At 54.2% G+C, this 18,125-nt stretch overlaps 4 protein-coding genes across 4 annotated transcripts; 3 read left to right on the top strand and 1 right to left on the bottom strand.

Moving 5' to 3' along the window:
• Positions 1-820: 820 nt before the first annotated feature.
• On the top strand, positions 821-3,089 carry M406DRAFT_105645 (uncharacterized protein; the record flags this gene model as incomplete). The annotated part of the gene is made up of 5 exons (XM_040915162.1): positions 821-1,181; positions 1,273-1,386; positions 1,453-2,256; positions 2,351-2,568; positions 2,655-3,089. The coding sequence occupies 5 exons, from the start codon at positions 821-823 to the stop codon at positions 2,721-2,723; spliced, it is 1,566 nt and encodes a 521-aa protein (XP_040782088.1). The 3' UTR covers positions 2,724-3,089.
• A 666-nt stretch (positions 3,090-3,755) lies between these two features.
• On the top strand, positions 3,756-5,533 carry M406DRAFT_344492 (MFS general substrate transporter; the record flags this gene model as incomplete). The annotated part of the gene is made up of 2 exons (XM_040921983.1): positions 3,756-4,005; positions 4,208-5,533. Exons 1-2 carry the CDS (start codon positions 3,805-3,807, stop codon positions 5,531-5,533), a joined length of 1,527 nt encoding a protein of 508 aa, XP_040782087.1. The 5' UTR covers positions 3,756-3,804.
• A 767-nt stretch (positions 5,534-6,300) lies between these two features.
• On the bottom strand, positions 6,301-7,773 carry M406DRAFT_239339 (transcription factor Opi1; the record flags this gene model as incomplete). Its single annotated transcript, XM_040916090.1, has 2 exons — positions 6,301-7,568; positions 7,701-7,773. Coding segments are annotated over 2 exons (1,341 nt in total), but the record flags the coding sequence as incomplete, so codon positions are not given.
• Positions 7,774-11,773: 4,000 nt separating this feature from the next.
• Positions 11,774-13,883, top strand: M406DRAFT_101113 (uncharacterized protein). The gene is made up of 4 exons (XM_040914945.1): positions 11,774-12,034; positions 12,100-12,228; positions 12,303-13,400; positions 13,473-13,883. The coding sequence occupies exons 1-4, from the start codon at positions 11,996-11,998 to the stop codon at positions 13,551-13,553; spliced, it is 1,347 nt and encodes a 448-aa protein (XP_040782411.1). The 5' UTR covers positions 11,774-11,995; the 3' UTR covers positions 13,554-13,883.
• The last annotated feature ends 4,242 nt before the right edge of the window (positions 13,884-18,125 follow it).

Genomic DNA, 18,125 nt, shown 5'->3' with positions numbered 1-18,125 from the left:
GTCAGCGTCATTTTGGAGGTGTCCAACGAACAGAAGCTGTCCCTCTTAACAGCAAACATCATCGCTCGCCAGCTACATGTGTACCTCTCCAGGCCTGAAACGGGGCATCCAGGACAGTTTATCCAAACTGAGGACCGCCTTCGTCCACATGACCGCATTTCCAGAACACACATAGCTCCGAAATACACAGCAGACTCAACTCTTCCCACATGCCTCAGGATTGGCTTGTAGGAGGCGGCGTTTCGTATATGTAGATGCAAGTCTTACGAATCATCCCGTCTCAACAGATAAAGAAAAGCAAGAACAAGAACATGACTGCAAATTAGAAGGCGAATATTTAGACCGCTGGTCTTATTCTCCGAGAATCTGAGAGCTCTCAAGATGTGCTGAGACTTACTTCTAAGGGCCCAGGTGGAAGGAAAAGCATCACAAGGACAAGACGAGATACCGACAGGAGATGTCGTGATTACCCTCTCTGCTCCGCCCGTCCCGCATGGTTTCAGGGGCAGGAGGTTTTAATCGGTCAGGGCCTGAATTAAAGATAGGTGGGCGCGTTAGGCGGCTTTGTCAGGTCTTCCGTGCTTCCGATGCGGGGCTGCAGTTGGTTCCTTTTGTAGCCGCGCGAGGAAGGCGGCACAAGGAGTTCAGTTACACCGTAACTAAATTGGTAAAGGAGGGCCTGCTGACTCCTCATCCTGACCCCATTCTTTTCCTCTTCCATCCATCCAAATATAGTCTCGAGGATGCCATCTTGAAACCTGCATTTTTCTTTTGATTTTCTCTTCTTCTACTCTCCTTTGTGAGAGAGCCATGTGTCAGCATGGATAGAACCCGAGACTCATTTGTGGACGATGCTGTCCAGTGTCGTCCACATACTGTTGTCCAAAACGGCGGTGATATCGAGGGTGGCGGAGGATGTGACGTCGAGCCCGACGCCAGCGGTCATCAGCCACTCTGGGTCAGGCTGGCCTGCATTCTCCTCGACTTCCTGACACAGACATACGACCAGATCAGGATCGTTCCCGAAATCGTTCTTTTTGAGAGATGGGTTTGCAGTTCCTACGCCCCCGCACACGGCGAGCAGGTCTTTGGTGGCCTGCAGGATGTGTGTAAATCTCCCGACGTGCAGTACCAGCTGGCCCGGCTCAGGAGCTGGAAGGCCTTTTTTGACGGCGTTGCTAGTAAGTATGGACTAGATTGAGACGAACAGAAGAAAAAGAATGGACGACTCTCGCGTTACGAATCTCACGGCCTGCTAACCCATCTTTGAAGTTCTTCTTACTGCCGTGCCGATGGGTCTCCTTGCCGACAGGATAGGCCGCAAGAGAGTCATCGTGACGAGTATCCTTGGGCCGCTCATGTCACTCTGTTGGGTTGTCACTGTTTGTGAGTTTCTATAAATGCATCATACACTCGGTTGTACTATTCATTGACCAATTTCTCCCTTGACAGGCATGGGTGGATATGGCAACGGTGACATGCGACTAATCTGGGCCTCGTCCATTTTCCTCCTCATGGGCAACTTGTCATCAGCAAATGCCACCATCTACGCCATGGCAGCAGACTCGTGTCCGCCCTCGCAGAGAAGCCGCTATTTCTACTACCTCTATTCCACCTTTCTGGTCTGTGAGCTCTTCGCGCCCGCCCTCGCATCTGTGACTATCGAGAGACACCTGATTATCCCCTTTGGCGTCGGCTTTGCCTGCCTGCTCCTCTGTTTTCCCATTCTGTACATTATGCCAGAGACACACAGAGTCATCAGAAACCTTGGTGGAGTGCGGCGGCGCCCGAGCAAGGAGGCCCACGACGAGACGAGCCCCCTCCTTACCTCCTCTTCGCCCTCGATCAACCGCACACGAACGACGACGACGACGACTTCGCTGCCGCCTTCTTCTCAGAGGCAGCCCGGGAAAGCAGGCCTCATGAGCGTTCTGTGCAGGAGGAATATCCTCCTCTCCCTCTTTGTCCTCTTCATCGGCGCCCTCAGGCAGGGCACCGTCTCAATGCTCCTGCAGTACGCAGCTGTGCGCTTCGGGTGGCCCACCTCGCAGACCGCTATGCTTGTTTCGGCCATCGCGGCGAGCAACATTGTTTTATTTCTCGTTGTCCTCCCCCAGACCGTCGCATTCCTTACCTCGAGGTGGCATATCGTGCCGCAGATTATTGACTACAATGTTGTGTCTGCCAGCCTGGCTGTCCTAACGGTTGGAGCTGTGCTGATGGGTCTTGCGTCTTCCATGACGGGCCTGTTCCTCTGTAAGAAGAAGAAATTCCCATGGCTGCTTGAGATGTGTGTGCATCGGGGTGAGAGAAGCAAAGAAGGCTGACCTGTTTGTTGAAAATCCAATAGCTGTGTTGTTCTTCGCCGCGGGGTACGGGACGCGGGTTGCCGTCCTCTCGCTGATTACCGCGTGGACTGACGAGGATACGCGCGCGAGCACCTTTGGTTTTGCGCAGATTGTCGAGGGCATCGGCCGGATGTGTGGGGATCCAATCCTGCTTAGAGTCTTTGCGGCGTCTATGGGCGTGAGTGGCGTTTTGAGGGGTCTTCCGTTCTTTTTTGCGGCGGTATGTGTGCCATTCTGTTTTCAAGCAAACCACTCCGAGAAATATCTATGTATCTTGACTGACCATTTTGTCTCTCGCTCTTTTAGGCTGGATTTGGCACAGCTGCTATTGCCTGGCGTTTCGTGAATCTGAGGATGAAGGCCAGAGCAGAGTAATGTGTGGTCGACCTCGGGCGGAGATGAAGACCGACCACCACAAGTCTCACACATGGTGGAAGCAGCTAACAGCGAGTGTATTTTCTGGAGCAGGGTATATGGTAACAAGGGATATACCTACATCTAGATTCTGAGGCGTTCTTTTTGTCTTTGGGGAGCAGTATGCATACACATAGCGGGGTCAGATTCACTGGGCCATTGTACGGTGTGGAATTAGGAATATGACGGGACGATTGCGCATAACCACTGGCTAGTAGGTTGTGTATTTTATGGAGACAGGATAGCTGCCCATTGCAGTGGCAGAGATTTGAGCATGACATTCAGCATAGCAAGTTCAAGGGTATTTTTACCGATGAGGTTTCAGGTAAAGACTCCTCGCCACAAGAATCTTATTGCCCTAGTGTACGCATTTGAGTACTCAAAATGCGAATCTGGAGTACGATATTTTAGCAGAACGAGCGGAACAAAAGATTCAAAGGGAGCTCCCATCTTTGCTCCTCTTTCCATGGAGAATATATATATATATATGTATCTTCTTTTCACTCGAGGCAGAGATAGGCTGCCAGATGAGAAAGAGGGTGGACTTGATTCATTACTTGGCGACAAACCCTCACACTTAACCACTAATCATTACTAACCACGGGCTGCTCCGATGTGCAGCCAGTAAGAACAAGGGCCCTGATAAGAAAGGGCCACCGGCAGCCACACATCCAACACAAACTCAGCTCCCATTTTGCCGATCTCGTGCCCCCAAAAACCGAGAGTACTGTCAACCAGTGGGGAACCAGACACAAACACACAGACACATACTACAGTACCGGGAGTCTGCACCGGAACACCTGCACTCCACAGCAGTGAGAACGTTACTTCCGGTGGTCATGTATTGATAAGAAAAGAACGAAAAGGGGGGTCTCGATGAAAACGAAAAGAACCCGGCATGTCTACTAATAAGACACCATGGCAACGGTTAAGAGAACTTGTTGATATTCTTTCGTCTTGGCAGACGACGAAATCGCCCTCTTCCTCAGACAGTTCTCGTTATCCTGAATACAGGTACGACAGGCTGGCGACAGATCACACCATGGGCGACCAAGGAGAAGAAGATGTCGTGGTGGTGAATGAGACATCGAGCCGCCATGGCGTCGATGATGCTCTGGCGAAGCGTGTCCTGCGCAAGATCGACATGAGGCTTGTGCCGCTGTTGTTCATCACGTATGGGCTCAACTTCATGGACAAGACGATCTTGTCCAGCGCATCTGTCTTTGGGCTCCAGGATGACACGGTTAGTTCTTAACCATAATGATGAATTCCCCTTCACCACGTTCTATGCCACTACTGCTGCTGCTGCTGCTGCTGCTGCTGCTGTTGCTGCTTTCGTTGCTGCCGCTCTCTCTCAAAGAAAGGGAGGACGAGGACCGAGAAAGAGGATCTCTTCTCCAGAATCACATCCTCCTCTCTTACTGACACACAACCAACCAATCTAGAACCTACAAGGCCAAGACTACAGCTGGGTCTCGTCCATCTTCTACTTTGGCTATCTAGCCTGGACCTACCCCACCAACATCCTCATCGCCCGGCTCCCCGTAGGCCGCTACATGACAGCCAACGCCCTGGTCTGGGGCGTTGTCGTGGCCCTCACGGCAGCCTGCACCAACTACGGCGGCCTGCTCACAGTGCGCTTCCTCCTGGGCGCCGCCGAGGCCACCATCACGCCGGCCTTCATGTTCATCACCACCAGCTGGTACACCCGCGACGAGATCCCCGTGCGCACGGGCATCTGGTTCTCGGGCAACAGCATCGGCGGCATGGTCGCCTCGCTGTTCGCCTTTGGCGTGGGCCACATCACCGACAGCATCGGGCCCTGGCGCTGGATGTACATCATCCTCGGCGCGGCCACCTTCCTCTGGGGTCTCGTGCTGTGGCTGGCCCTGCCCGACAGCGTCTCGACGGCGCGCTTCCTCACGCCCGAGGAGCGCCAGTACGCCGCGGACCGCATCATCGTGGCCGGCACAGGCCGCACCGAGGCCGCCGCCTGGAGCTGGGCCCAGGCCCGCGAGTGCCTGGCCGACCCCAAGACCTGGTTCCTCGTCGGCCTCGAGATCACCACCCAGATCCCCAACGGCGGCACCCAGAACTTTGCCAACCTCGTCATCGAGTCCTTTGGCTTCACCAGCCTGCAGAGCACCCTCGTCAACATCCCCTACTCTCTGCTGTCCGGCGGCTGCATCTTCTTCACCGGCTGGCTGGCCGGCCGCTTCCGCCAGGCCCACTGCCTGCTCGTCGCCGCCGTCGTCCTGCCCTGCGTGGTCGGCGCCGCCCTCATCTACGCCCGCGCCCGTGTGGCCCTGGGCGTGCAGCTGTTTGGGTACTTTCTGCTCTGCACGGGATCCTCCGCCATGCCCCTCGCCCTGTCGCTCGTGCAGGCCAACTACCGCGGCGTCACCAAGAAGCTGACCGTCACGTCTCTGCTGTTCCTCGCCTACTGCACCGGCAACATTGCTGGCCCCCAGTTCTTCCGGTCGGCCGAGGCGCCCCTCTACCAGACGGCCTTCCGCACCATCATGATCTGCTACTCGCTGGCCGTGGCCTTGGCTCTGGGCTTGCGGGTGTACCTGGCACGAGTGAACGCGAGGAGGACGAGGGACGAAGGTTTCGAGGGGAGCGCGGGTGCGTCGGGCGCTGTGGGCGGCGGGAAAGTGGTCGATATCGCCCAGGGCGGGGCAGATGCTGTCTCAAGGGTGGAGTTGAGAGGTGAGGATTACGAGGATGTGACGGATTGGCAGATTGCTGGGTTTCGATATCGCTTGTAGGTGGAGGAGATGCTTTTGGACAGCGGAACACAGGGCTGTGCATTCGTTTGGCGTGCCCTGTCATGATCATCGCCAACTTGTCGTGAATTCTCATCAATAGTGGAACGGAGAGTCTCGTAAGATTCAAGGCAGGCTGCTACCACGTTGTGTACAGATTGCTTGAGATGTCATTACGCGACCCAAAATCTCTTCCGGATATGGCCCAGCATAGACAGGGTCTTTCCGTGACCACGCCTCCTCGCTCCTGAAATAGACATAGCTTCGTGTATAAGCAATGAAAAGCTGGGCTGTAGAAGCAGCAGCAGGCTATGGAAAGGCATTTAGAAAAGCACATGACAACAGTCAGGTATATGATCCCACCAGCGTCCATTTCCACAAGATCCTTTCTCCGCGCATCCCCTGCCATCATGTATGCTGCTAAACTCCTGTGCGGCCTTGATGTTGTAAACAAATGAAAATTTTGGAGATTTGAACGTCCCCTTTATTTGGGCCTCGATGTAGCGTCCTCTTTTCTTCCCCCTTTCTTCTTCTTCCCACCCTTTTGCAGCGACCGTTCCCGAAGTTGTGGTCGTGTCGAAAGACGGCCCCCACGAGTTAGGAGTTTGGCGACAGCGTCGTCGCCTGTTGTGTCGCGTTCCATCGGAAGCTTAACCCATCTTCACATCCTCATCAGCTCCGATGCGAACACCTCCGAATGGTATCGTCTGCCGCTGTTGTTGACCTTGAGGATAATACCCCTTTCCTTGCACCTGTTCCTGCTCTTGGCCCTGGCTCTGCCCAGCCGGTTGAGCCCTTTCCTCCCTCTTTTTGCGTCCTAGCTTCTCACACCACTCCTCCGCGCTAACAATCGTCCCGTCCAGCACGCAGCTGACCTGTGCCATCATGTCCAGACCTTCCTTGGCCATGACGAGCACTCTCTTCGCACCTTCGCGCGCATCTTTCTCCTTGTCTCCGGGGCCCTCCTCTGTTGCGGGCTCTGGGTTTACGTCGCGTCCATTCGCATTCGCATTCGCATTCGCGTCCTCTTGCGTCGCCAGTACAAACCGCTGCGGCAGCGATTGAAGATGTCTCCTGACCAGCGCCCTTGCATTTTCCGGGAGGGCGCCGCCTGTGTACTTGGACACCGTCTCAATGACACTGGTTAGCGTCTTGAGGACGTCGGACCTGAGCGCGGTGACGCGCGCACTTAGCTCGCGGCGGGCATGCTCCGAATCCTCAGCACCGTTGCCGTCATTTCTCATGGCTGCATCTCTCGGTTGCCGGCTGTCATACTTCTCAAGCGCGTCCTTGAGTGCAAGTATGACACGCCCAATGTGGTCGTTCGCCCATCGCAGCCAGGTAAGGCAGTACTTGAGGGAGCGTAGACTCTCCTCACTCATGGCAATCGACAGGCCCGAGGTCGACATCATGAGTCTCTGCTGCCAGGCAGGGTTGGTGGACGATGAGCGTGAGTTCGTCGTGGGTGTAGCCTGCTTATTATCCGATGCAGCCATAGCGTTCTCGGTATATGCTGGGCTGCGCGCATCGTCATAGGCTGGGAGGGTGTCGACCGTGCCTACAGAGAGCCTCCGTTCCTTGTCGCTCAGGCCGAAAGGCTCAGTCTCCGGACTGTGCGAGCTCGTGAGAGCCATGCCACCGGATGCATCGCCACGACGGGACCCCGACCTCGAACTGCCCCTGCTGCCCACTTTCCGCCTCTTGTGGCTGCCCTCGCCCGTCTCCAGATCGCTAGACGATGGGTGCCTGCCCTTGCCGCGGAAGAACCACCTAACACCACCTTCAATACCAGACATGTGAAAGCCCGAGCCCACGACACCCTCGACGTATTCAACAGGCGTCTTGATAAAGCCCGGCGAGAAATTCTTGGTCGTGTTGTAGGCTGTAACGGTCCCTTCGATAGGTTTCGCCAGCATTGAGCCCGAGGATAACACTAATGACAGGAGTGGTTCGGCTTCAGACGAGCCCGGTGTTCCGAATTGATGAGGAGGAGACGTTGGCCCCGTGTTGTTCATATTCTGAGGCGAAGAGACGAAATCTATGGCAGCAAGGAATGACTGGTTAGAAAACAGTACGTCATCGAGAGGCTGGTCATGCCCGTCGGGAGGAGGGACAAGTTGGGACGAAGGGCTGGAAATGAGAGGAGGGGTCAACCGCGATTGAGACTCACCAGCCTTGAGATCACCGAGAGCCTCAGCGGCCATTCGCACGTCCGGGTCATCCAGGCTCACACTACTGGCCCTCGCAGCCAGATGATCCGGGCTCAAGGGCCCTCGTGTGCCGTTGCTCATATTGTCAATATCCGTCCTCGCTGGTGAATCGGCCGACGGCCCATGACCAGCAGCGTAATACGCCGAATAGGGATTGCCGGTTGGCCAATTTCGCAGTCTCGGAGGCGGCGAGTATGACGTTTCGCGGGGTGCTGAGGAGGCAGGGAATCGTAGGGAAGAGGTCGTGGAGGCGCCTGTCAGAGAGGCGAGCGAGGGGAGGGAGTTGGCGCTGGTGTCGGCGTGCGGGTTCAGCTGGAGCGGTGCGAGTTCGTTGGACGGGGGGTCTGGGAACTTCAGCAGGAAAGCAGGATCGTGATTTGACTGCTGCGAAGATGCATATGTCGGCGGGGAGTAGGAAGGCAGCTGGCCGAAGGTCCTCGGTGACAATGACAGTCCGGGTGCGGATGCGATGTGTTGGTGGTGAGCGCTGCCTGCGCCTTGGAACATGCCTGAATTGGAGCTGATGAACGGCGGTGACGACAGTGTCCCGGTAGATTGGGACGGCGCTTGTTGTGACGCTTGCATCTGATGGGATGAGGGCTGCTGAAGAAAAGTCGTCGCGTCGGCGCCGGTTTTGTTGGCGTTGGTGGTGACGGGAGGTGGGAGGAGCATGTGATTTTCTAATTGCTGCTCCATTGTGGGTAGGGGGGAAGGAAGGAACCGCCTCCTGTCTCGCTCTCGCCCAGATGGGCGTGGTTCCTCTTTTTTTCCCCCTTCTGTTTTTTTTTGCTCTTCCTTTTTCCCCCTCTCTCCTCCTTCTCTCTGTTCGTCCTCTTCCTTGTTTTCTTCTTTCTTCCTTGTGCTTTTATCTTGTTCTCTCCTTTTCCTTCTTTTAATTTTCTTTTTCTTTGGTCTTCCTACCTTATCTTCTCGCTGTAAACTTCATTGGTGTCTTGCTGCTCGGCTTCAAAAAGCTGCAGGATGGACAGACAGAGACTTGATAATCCCACCCGAGCCAGAAATAGTTGGTCAACAGACTAAATAATCTGTCGATTCGCCCTTAAATAGTCATCTTAAATGACAAGGCCAGCCTCGGTCCATGGATAATGAAAGGAACAGAAGAAAAGGAAGAAGAAGAAAAGGACCGACTGGGCGTGAAAGACGAATGACTCGGGTGTCCACTGGATCAGAGCAGAGCAACAGGGCTAAGGAAGGCGTCCAGAGAAGGTCCTGAGAAGGATGGTAGATAAGTATAGGTAGATAAATAATGTCGCACGGATAGTTCGACGCCAGAAAAAGGGCTGAAGAACAATGATAGAGAGGCACAGCGATCCGGTGGGAGTATCTTCGTACAGGACCCAGAATGCCGGTCAGGAAGTAAGGGAGTGAGTGGTGTGCGTCTACGCTACACCTCGTGATAAGGTTGCAACGGGCACTGAAGGATGATGGCCCAGGAGGGGAGGTGGTCTACACCGCACAAAAGGTGTGGTAGTCTGCAGGCTGCACGTAGCAAACAAGGTGGGATGGATGGATGTCGCTTCCGGATATATGCAGGAGCGTGTGTCGCCTAGGGGCGGGATGATGATCGTTGGTGATAACCGACAGCAGCGGTGAGGTTCCAGGAACAATACGGCTGTGATCTAGCTAAGTGTTTGGTTTTCAGAAAGAAGAGAGAGAAGAAAGGAAAAAAAGACATTATTCAAAAACACAATCTAGGCTTCTTGGGCCCAGAGAGACTAGAATACTCCATTGTCTGCCCGTGTTGAGGGTCCCAGTACCCATCAGCGAATGCAGGTTATGCTGTCATGTGAGGTGATCGCCCTTCTCGACGTGCTGTCACACCCTGCCGAATTCCCCGTGTCACAGGATGCAATCCCAAGAGACCCCCCTCCCTCTGTTGCCCCAACCTAATCCATAAGCAGGCCAGCAGCCACCCATCAAGAGCCAATTGATCTAACACGCCCCTGTCAGCCCCAACAGCCCGTGTGAATATCGAGGGTCGTCTCTCCCTCGCTTGCCCCGTACATCATCCATACTTTGCAAAGGACATCTGCTCGTGCTGGTCTTCCTATCGGTTCGATGGGGGTTGAGCTGGTTATGTGTGCCCTCGTTTGGCTTCGTTGACAATGATAACATATTCCCCTGCTCGAGGTCGCAATCACATGCGTCTGCATCTGCATTAACGTCACATGCGCACAAAGTTCTCGAAGCGAAACGAAAAAAGTAGGTTCTTCCCAGAACCAATCAGAAATTAGGCCGGTACCATTGTACAGAGATTGAACAGCTTACTCAAACATCCTGTACGGTACGTACGGCATTATCGAAACCAAAAAAAGGATAGAAAGTCAAAGTCGCTTTTGGACAAAAAACCGGCTCCAAGTGTCGGCTCCGTGGGTCACAGAGGGGGGGGGCCTGACCGGCACGGCACATGTCAGCATCTGAACCTGACTTCCCTTCTACTGGCAGACCCCAAATTCCCCCCCAAAAACGGCCCTGGGCCCATCTCATGCAGGGGGTGAGTTTGCCTTCTACACAGTAGCATCATAGCGTGATTCGGGGTGGTCTGTCCTGTCACATGCTCAGGACCTGCCGCCAGTCAGGGACGACCCTGTATCACTGGCTGCAAGCGCATTGGACGCTGCGCCGTCGATTGGGGCCCCCCCACATAGAACCATTATCACAAGCAATTTTTTCTTCCTTCTTCTCGTCCGACAGGCTGCGTTGGGCTATCGGCTAGAGCACTACCACAACCTTTCACTTGTGCTTGGTGCCAAGGGTCTGATACAATAATCATAGTATGAGGGGGAGGTGGCGTCTTTTTTGTACTACGACGTAGTACCGACCTGAGCGATACGAGGCGCTTCATGCTTGAGGTTGATTGACTGGTTGAGCTGGATGACGAATCTGCCTGTGATGCTGACCCGAAAGCCCGACACAGAGATCCGGGACAAACGCTCCAGTACATCCATGGTTATACGTACGAAACTGATGCTTCTTCTTCTGCTTCTTCTTCTTCTCCTCCTTCAAACAAATCCCTTCGTTCCATATTATTTCAAAGCTGTGCTCCAATGAACGCAGTTAAGCGAACCACTCTGCTTTTGTGTAATTGTGGCGACTACACCGTCCTTTTGGCCCGATATGCAAGCCAATACTGCGTGCTAGTGTGGGGTAGAGTGCGGACAAGTTGCTGAGGATGTTGTTTGAGGCGCGACGCAAAGATCTTCAGTCCCTGGCCTAGGCGAAAGTTACTTTTATGCCTACTGTGGATTGGCTTTGGACAATGCGTCGGTACCTCAGAGCATCCAAGACTGCGGGTTCATATACATGCACAGCAAAGGTCGCACAACTCATTTAACCTGAAGCAAGACGTACACGACGCCACGGGCTTGCCTTCACTACCGTGTCTCCAAAAAGCTGAGGTCGCGCATGCGCCACAACAACTTCTTCCCACCCCGCCGTACTTTCCGCCCGAAATGGCGCACTCGCTCAATCAGCCCGACGTCCATACATTCACAGGACGGGTATGCGACGTCGCAGCCATGATAAGAGATGAATCAAAACAAAATGTACGGTGCCTCTGACGCCGCCAAAGTAATAGTGGAAATACGTGGGCAGTTCTTAATGGCACCGGATAATTTCCTCCTTCTCCGCTTCCACGATCGCAGAAATCACCAACGTCGAGCACAGGTGATGACGAACAGAAAGCCCGCATCTGGCGTGTCGCAATGTGATGGGCTGCACTGTCTTTTAGGAAGCGTTGGGAGAAGAAGAAGAGAAAGGGTTCAAAGCCTCAGCAGAGATTTTCGCAGATGATAGCTACGCCTGCCAAGGCTGGGTCCTGTTGGCGGCCCGTGCACCCTTCTGTCTCCGCGAGGGTTCCTCCGACTCCGGTTCCTTTGCATTAGCCCGTCTGGATGGGTTGATTACCTAACAGTAGGCCCCTGAGCCTGACGAAGATGCTTGGCTGGCCTTGTAGGCGTCGCCATTCATTCATCCAGCATGAGTACAGCACACCCTACTCCAGTGTCATAAGACGACTCTTCCCCTCCACTACGACATTCATCCATTGGCGTATTTCGTCCTGCTGGCTGTTCCCCTACTTGCTTGTCACAGGGATACTTGTTTGCATGCGGTAGTATTCCTCCAGCAGCTCCCGTTTCCTGGCCAGCGCGCCGGCTGCTCCACGTACCCCTCCATCGCGAGCTTCTCCCTTCGAACGCAGTAGCTCGCAGCCCAATAGAGTCCAGCTGTCAACATGGCCTCCGCAGTGTTCTTTCTGGATTTGAAGGGCAAGGTCAGTCCGACCCAGCCTAAGATGTAGCCATAATCCCCTCGAAACTGACCAGTGCCGGGCTGCAGACCCTCCTTGCTCGCAACTACAGAGGAGACATTCCCATGTCAGCCGTTGAGAAATTCCCAGTTCTTCTCAGCGATGCCGAAGAAGAGTCGTCAGCAGTGCCGCCGTGCTTCTCCCATGAGGGAATCAACGTACGCAAGCCCTCTGACCAAGAACTGCTTGTTTGCTGAGACCCCACGCTTGTGACTGATCCTACCCACCGCAGTACCTGTACATACGGCACAACAATCTCTACCTCCTCGCCCTTACGAAACGCAACACGAACGCCGCCGAGATCATCCTCTTCCTACACAAGATCGTCGAGGTCTTTACTGAGTACTTCAAAGTTCTTGAGGAGGAATCCATCCGAGACAACTTTGTTGTCATCTACGAGCTTCTCGACGAGATGATGGACTTTGGCTACCCCCAAACCACCGAGTCCAAGATCCTCCAAGAATACATCACCCAGGAGTCCCATAAGCTCGAGGTACAGGCCAGGCCACCCATAGCAGTTACGAACTCCGTTTCATGGCGATCAGAAGGTATTCGCTACCGCAAGAACGAGGTCTTCCTCGACGTCGTGGAGAGCCTCAACCTCCTTGTCTCCGCCAACGGCAACGTCCTGCGGTCCGAGATCCTGGGCGCCATCAAGATGAAGTGCTACCTATCAGGCATGCCCGAGCTGCGACTGGGCCTGAACGATAAGGTCATGTTCGAGACGACGGGGCGCACAACGCGGGGCAAGGCGATCGAGATGGAGGATGTCAAGTTTCATCAGTGCGTGCGGCTATCGCGCTTCGAGAACGACCGCACCATCTCCTTCATTCCTCCCGACGGAGAGTTCGAGCTCATGTCGTACCGACTCAACACCCAGGTCAAGCCGCTGATTTGGGTTGAATGCGCGGTCGAGAGCTACTCCGGGAGTCGTGTCCAGTATATGGTCAAGACACGGGCGCAATTCAAGCGGCGCAGCACAGCCAACAACGTCGAGATCATCGTGCCGGTGCCCGAGGACGCAGACACCCCAAGATTCAGAACAAATATAGGAAGTGTGCACTACGCACCGGAGCAGAGCGCCATCGTCTGGAAGATCAAACAATTTGGAGGTCTTAAGGAGTTCCTCATGCGGGCAGAGCTAGGCCTACCGAGCGTCCGAGGCGACGACGAGCACGGAGGTGGTATGACGGGCGGCTTCGGTGGCAGCATGGGTGGTGTCGGTGCACCCGGCAAGGGGGCCAAGAGGCCGATCCAGGTCAAGTTTGAGATTCCGTATTTTACGACCAGCGGGATACAGGTGCGGTACTTGAAGATTACCGAGCCCAAAGTGAGTACCCTCCAAGTTCTGAAAAGAGTGGAAGACCTGAGATGATGAGATGGGCTGACATGTTTTCGACAGCTGCAATACCCCTCACTGCCTTGGGTGAGATATATCACGCAGTCGGGTGATATCGCGGTGCGCTTGCCAGATGCTGTCTAGGAGGCGCACACTTTAGAAGGAGGCCACAAGGACGATGCAGGAGATTCGGCTCGGCGGCAGTCACAAGACAATGTCGTCCGCCAGGATGTGGTTACGGAGAGACAGGGCAGCGGCAAGAGGAGGAGACACTATACGAGTCAATACATCGCACGCCGCCACTGATGAATGGTTGGCCCATTGTATCTCGTGCTCTTGATTCAATATACCCCTTGGCCTGGGGACATCGCGTGGTGATTTGCCACGAACAGAGGCATACGGTTTGATCACTCTGTTGAAGCAAGCGGGTTGTTACCATAATTCGAGATGTATGATTTAAATGCTGCCTCATCGCAATGTCGTGAACGTTCCTTCCTGGTCGGCCAAATCATGAATGGTACCTTATCAGCGCCACAAAGCTCTAGAGCGTGTTCTTCACGACATCCAGTCATCGCCGTCGCTTCGTATCAGTTATGGGGAAATAAACAAGAAGGCAAAAAACCGAAGAGATAAACAAGCTTGGGCCAAGGTACAACATCAACACCGCTCCGCTACCCTGGCCCTAAAATGCAAGGCCACCGAGCTCAGTACCACATTCTCAACACGGGTCCGAAGCTGCATCAAACCCCCCTTCAGTACCGACCGGCCGACACATTAAAACCGTCCGCATCCGTGGCGGAGAAATTTCAGCCTTACCTACCTGCTGCTATTTGTGGTGATCCCGGTGGGACCTCTCGCTGCTCCAATCCGGGAGCATCATCCTCCAGCTATACCACCATCCCGTAGAGAAGAAGACGACAACAAGAGGGAAAGAGAGAGATAAAAATCGCAATGGTGCGCTTCGGACAAGCCCTTACCTCTAAAGGGCAGGAAGATTTCTCGTACATGAGATAGCGAGGGCACACAGTGTCGGGGGATTTAACACAGACGGTGACCGAAGGGGTGATGTCGCCATTGGAGGGGAAGACACAGCATGATGCGGGCGAACGGCACGGGGAGGATGTGATGTGATGTGTGTGTGTGTGTGTAGTGTGTGTGTCGCCTTTCCCGCCTCTCCATATCACACGCGCGCGCACACTCCCAGGATTTCAACAAGAGTTGGTGGTCTTGGACAGGCCGTGCCTCAATTTGGTGCTTACCGCATATCTTGCACCATCGGTGCACCTCATTCCGCCATGCCAGCCAAGACAACACACAAAAGAGACTAGGGTTTGAACTTTCTTTTACTCTCCTTCGTTCTCTGTTTTTCCCTTTGCCAACCCCCGGGTGATCCTTTTCCGCCACAAGCCAATGCCGAGAGAAAATGGTCCTCTTCAGAGCAGTCACATGATACTCTGATACATGGGGCGGCCCGAATGGTTAAATCCGGCTGCGTATTCGAGTATTCTGGCTCCTGAGTCTCATGACCTGCGGAGCCTTAAAGGGAGGGGTTAAAGGCAAGACTCAATTAGACAATGTAGGGCTCAACTGCCTGGTGGGTTTGACCTAGTTCTCCTGGGGTAAGGAACATTAAGCGCCGATATTCCCCAGAGACACTATACTTGTCAAACGAGTGGTTCCCAGACGCCGGTTCTACATGCCGAAACCGGCCATGGGCAATTGGGCAACGGTCGTGCTCAATGTATATTTTTCTGTCGCTTGTCAAGGAGGCAGTTGTCACCTTGGGACCCAACGTCTGCGGGCTGTCGATAGCGGCGGGAGAGTCAGGAGGAGGCAAAAGCAGATGCCACTGCAGCTCGAAGGAAGAAGACGACAGGAGACAATTAGAAGTGAGCATCTCTTGTTCTGTCATCTATGTCTATATTCTTATAGGTTTTGTCCAAAGAAGGAAAACGCATGCGATTGAGTGACTATATCGTGTCTCTCCCCTTCAACACCCCCCCCCCGGAATGTACCCCTGGAGAGAAAACATCTCTTTCCCCCACGCAATCTACGGGAGTTCCCGCCCCCAATGACCTGGGGGGAGGGTAATGTTCAGATCAGAAAAAGTCCACCTCATCCTATTCTTAAGATTTTCATCGTCGAGTGCTGGAAGGGAGGCAGAGAGCTGCTCACCAGCAGGCCGCCAAGGCACAATGAAGCGGAATGAGAGGACGCAAGGTTCAATAGATGACCAAATGGTAGCAGGCGTCTGATTGGGGGCTGAGCGACGCTGCGATGAGGTGGATCAGGGCACAAAAAGGCGGGACGTGTCTACTAGGACTATAGAACGTGTCCATGTGTGGTGCGAGAGGCTCAGGCAGAGAGAGGCAGCATGGAAATCATAGACCCAAGATCCACATGGGCAGAGACCAGAGCACTTTATTCACCAGAGGAAGGTTGCAGGTCTGGCACATGGCAGCGTATGAGTGTCGAGACGGCAAGACCGGTGACAGGGATGAGGTGATGCAAGTGATGGTGTGGGTTAGGTGACAGCTCTGAAAACGGAAAGAGAGCAGCAGAGCCAGCGCCACGCCCAGTGCTGTATTACTCGGCGGTCTATCTATGCCATTAGTACGACAAAAATGGTGAGAGGAACCTCAGTGTTCTTTTTCTTCCATCATGGCCGTTTGGAGATGGATATAACACCGGAGTTATAAGGCAGAGAGAGAGAGAGAGAGAGAGAGAGAGAGAGAGAGCAGCAAGGAGGGATCATGCGAGGCCTGAACCAGCAGGAGCAGCCGGTTGCGGGCTGGATGAGGAAAAGGCACTGTACATGCAGCAGCCACTCATTGGGCACAGAGAATGCGGAGTGACTGCCCATAGTATATACCATGTACTGTACATGTGCACTACGGCACCAGGTACTATGGCAGGTACAGGCTAGGGTACAGTGCAAAACAGCAGGTAGCTGTGGCAGCAGCAGGAGTGATCGTAAACCAGCATGACCAGGTACAGCCGTCGCAAGCATGGCATTGGAAGCCCACAGTTCAAGACGGAAGGGAAAAAAAAAATGGGGAGGGCGATGGGGAAGGTGCCACCAGAAAAGAATTTCGCTCGCAGATGACAAGCGGGTCATGTCTTGCCTCATCTCGTGGCTGGCCTTGTCTCTGTTGTCTGGCTGGTCTGCCTGGGAACATGTGGGGTGAGAGAAGAAGGGGGGCCGATTCTTTCTGTCTCTCTCCCTCTCTTCTACGCTTGTCACTATGCCCTCCTCTCCTTGCCGCTTCTGGGTCTGACCCTCCTTTTTCTTCGATCTCACACCTCGCATGAACGGGACATCATCTCCTGAGGTCACCAACCCACCCTGCCCTTTTTTCCACACCCCGAGCCGAAACAATAGCCGACCAACAAAGTTTCTTACTTCCCAATCCAAACCCTCGACTCTCAAAAATCCCCAATTGCGACATCGACCACATCACTGGTACGTACACATTACAGTACAGTACAGTTGGACAACACAGCACGGTACAGCACAATACGGTCAAAGGTCCAACTACAAACAGAAAAAGCAAGCATCACATTGTATTTTATTTCACTGCGACATGCCCCATGTGGCGCATGTTAGCCGTCGGCTGCCCATACCGAATATTGCGAACCTGAGTTTTCCCCCGTGAGTTGTTCGAGCCACCACGGCTGGTCACTCTCTTCTGCTCCTGCTTTGGGGAAGAAGCTCTGACAGCTCACGTGTTGGGGTTGTGCATTCGTATCGTGTCGTGTGTATTGAGTCGTTTGCACGCCTGGGCGTCTCTGGGCATCTCTGGGTTTCTGATCTGTCCTCTCTGTTGCGTGGAGCCTTGTGATCCGAGAATTCCTGTTCCGGTCGTCTTCGCCGCATCGACGACACCTCACCTCGCCTCACCCACTCGCACCCACTTCACTCGACCTGGGCTTACCTACTTACTATACTGCGGAGCGTGCCGTACTGTGCTGTACTCCTTTCAAGAAACCTCATCTCCCCAGAGCAGCCAGTGGCTCCATCTTGCGTCGGCTCTTTTTAGCTCTATCAAACGACCCTCTAGTTTCCATCCGGCTGGGTTGGGATCCCCCGCCATCTACCCCGATCGACCAATTCGACCCTGAACAGGCGTCATTCCATTCCATGGTCGAGGGGCCCCCATCTCACCGTTGCACCTGGTACCTTGTCGTAACCGAGGCCGACTGCGGATCAACAACCCCGGCGCCTCCTCCGGATACTATCACGACCTCGCTCCTCTCTCCTCATCAACTCAACTGGACTACGTTGCATCTTCATCATCTTTGTCAAAACCCTATTGTCTACCAGGTTGTTGTTATGACCACCTGCAACATCACCATTGTACACGAAGAGGTCATTGCAGGAGACGCTGTTGGCTGACGGCGGATATTTCGGACTGGTGCGCCAGAGAGTAGGGCGATACAGGAGACAGAGAGAGCAAGAAAAAGAGAGAGAAAGAGGCCGAATTGAGCAATCCTCGCCTCAGCAGACTCATCCAGAACCCCACCAGTCACGGTCCCGTCCACACACTCACTCACTCACTCACTCACTCACTCACTCCATTCCTGTACTGGCGGCTCAAACGTCCACCACATAGCCTGCAGGCCAGAACTCCTCCAGCTCCTCACACTGGTACCGAGAGTAGCCCTGGTGCGCACAAGGGCACTGCAGCTGCCATCAACAATCATCACGTCGCTGCC

The sequence above is a fragment of the Cryphonectria parasitica genome, assembly GCF_011745365.1.
Source record: "Cryphonectria parasitica EP155 unplaced genomic scaffold M406scaffold_1, whole genome shotgun sequence".
Taxonomy (NCBI): domain Eukaryota; kingdom Fungi; phylum Ascomycota; class Sordariomycetes; order Diaporthales; family Cryphonectriaceae; genus Cryphonectria; species Cryphonectria parasitica.
This window is presented reverse-complemented; position numbering and strand designations above follow the sequence as displayed.

Bases quoted from the DNA above. Each gene is read 5' to 3' on its own strand.
- M406DRAFT_101113 (XM_040914945.1), top strand. From the start codon at position 11,996: ATGGCCTCCGCAGTGTTCTTTCTGGATTTGAAGGGCAAG. The intron at 12,035-12,099 runs GTCAGTCCGACC...GCCGGGCTGCAG, and splicing joins TTCTGGATTTGAAGGGCAAG to ACCCTCCTTGCTCGCAACTA. The intron at 12,229-12,302 runs GTACGCAAGCCC...TACCCACCGCAG, and splicing joins TCTCCCATGAGGGAATCAAC to TACCTGTACATACGGCACAA.